General features: G+C 38.6%; 1 protein-coding gene across 1 annotated transcript; it reads right to left on the bottom strand.

The window, feature by feature from the left end:
* Positions 1–95: 95 nt before the first annotated feature.
* LOC112461354 (protein ANTAGONIST OF LIKE HETEROCHROMATIN PROTEIN 1-like) lies at positions 96–661 on the bottom strand (the record flags this gene model as incomplete). Its single annotated transcript, XM_025026568.1, has 2 exons — positions 449–661; positions 96–270 (listed from the first exon to the last, which is right to left on the bottom strand). Coding segments are annotated over exons 1-2 (388 nt in total), but the record flags the coding sequence as incomplete, so codon positions are not given.
* Between the last annotated feature and the right edge of the window lie 621 nt (positions 662–1,282).

Below are 1,282 nucleotides of genomic sequence, written 5' to 3'. Positions count from 1 at the left end.
CGTTGTCAGTGGAAAAGCCTCATCCGCTAGCAACACATAAGGCAGTGCTGGTCCATCAATTTCGATAGGCTTCATATTTGGCAGCTTGAATGTACCTTCTTCGAAACATTTTCCCATTTCACTATTTTTAAAAACTCCTCCATCACTATGTCTACCTTCCGCACCGATATCGACCATAGTAAATCGATATTTTGCATCGCTAACCGCTAACAGATTGATGCTGTGGTGTCCTTTGTAATTGAAATGCGTCGAGCCACTATTTGCCGGAGCCTGTAAGACAAATTACATATATTTTATTACTCGTCGAACATTAATAATAAGAGATAGTCCACAATAAGTACCCACATTCTTCGACTAACATTTGTTATAACAAATTGGTCATATGATAAATGTGTAGTATTGAAGCGCCTGTATCAAAATTCATAATAAAAAAAGTCTTTCTATATACCTGCAATGTAACGTGCTTTCCATCAATACATCCTATACAGTTCGGATAGTTCCAAAGTTGCTGAAATTTGTCGGCAATTTCTTGCCAACTCTCTGGACTGTCATCAATAAAATATGTCTCCTTCAAAGCATTCCATATTGCCTCGCAGGTCTCTGATATGATCTTTGATACAGTATTATGGCCAATTCGATAGGCATATGAGATCGATGTCATGCTGTCTCCTGATGCTAAATATCGAAGCGTAATTTGCAGACGTGTTTCAGGAGGAATTGGCTCTCGAACAACATGTTGTTTAACAATGGATGGGCTGACTAATTTGAGTAATTCTTGAAATAAGATGGGATTCATTCGGAAATAATTGACAAATTTTTTTTCGTCTTCAGTCTCCATTTCAATTACGAGATTATCACTTTTGCTTCTTGTAATAATCGCCGTTGTACGGTAAATATAGGACGCACCCAATATTGTCGTTCTTTTTTAGATTCTTCGTTTATAGCAATTACGTACAGTGCATACAATAACAATATTTTACGTCGCAATTCTTGTCGACGAAAAATACTATAACTTTGTTTAAATTTTTTCACAAAATAGAAAATGGCTAGCAGTACTGTTTCGGAATCCATTTTTTGCCATACAACTGGCTTCACTTTGGAGGTTATTATTACGTTTGCCCTTTTAGGTGCATGCGTCACATGCGTGTTTGTGTGCGTGTGTTCAGTACGCCGCCAAACGGGTCCTACTGTCCCATGGAGCGGATAAAACGGAAGCGTAACCAGCGGATCGCCAATCATGGATCCGGTTCAACGGAATCTTTGAAAGGGCTCTATCGGAAAG

Source organism: Temnothorax curvispinosus, unplaced genomic scaffold (genome assembly GCF_003070985.1).
Source record: "Temnothorax curvispinosus isolate PA1 unplaced genomic scaffold, ASM307098v1 QBEX01011293.1, whole genome shotgun sequence".
NCBI classification, from domain to species: domain Eukaryota; kingdom Metazoa; phylum Arthropoda; class Insecta; order Hymenoptera; family Formicidae; genus Temnothorax; species Temnothorax curvispinosus.
This window is presented reverse-complemented; position numbering and strand designations above follow the sequence as displayed.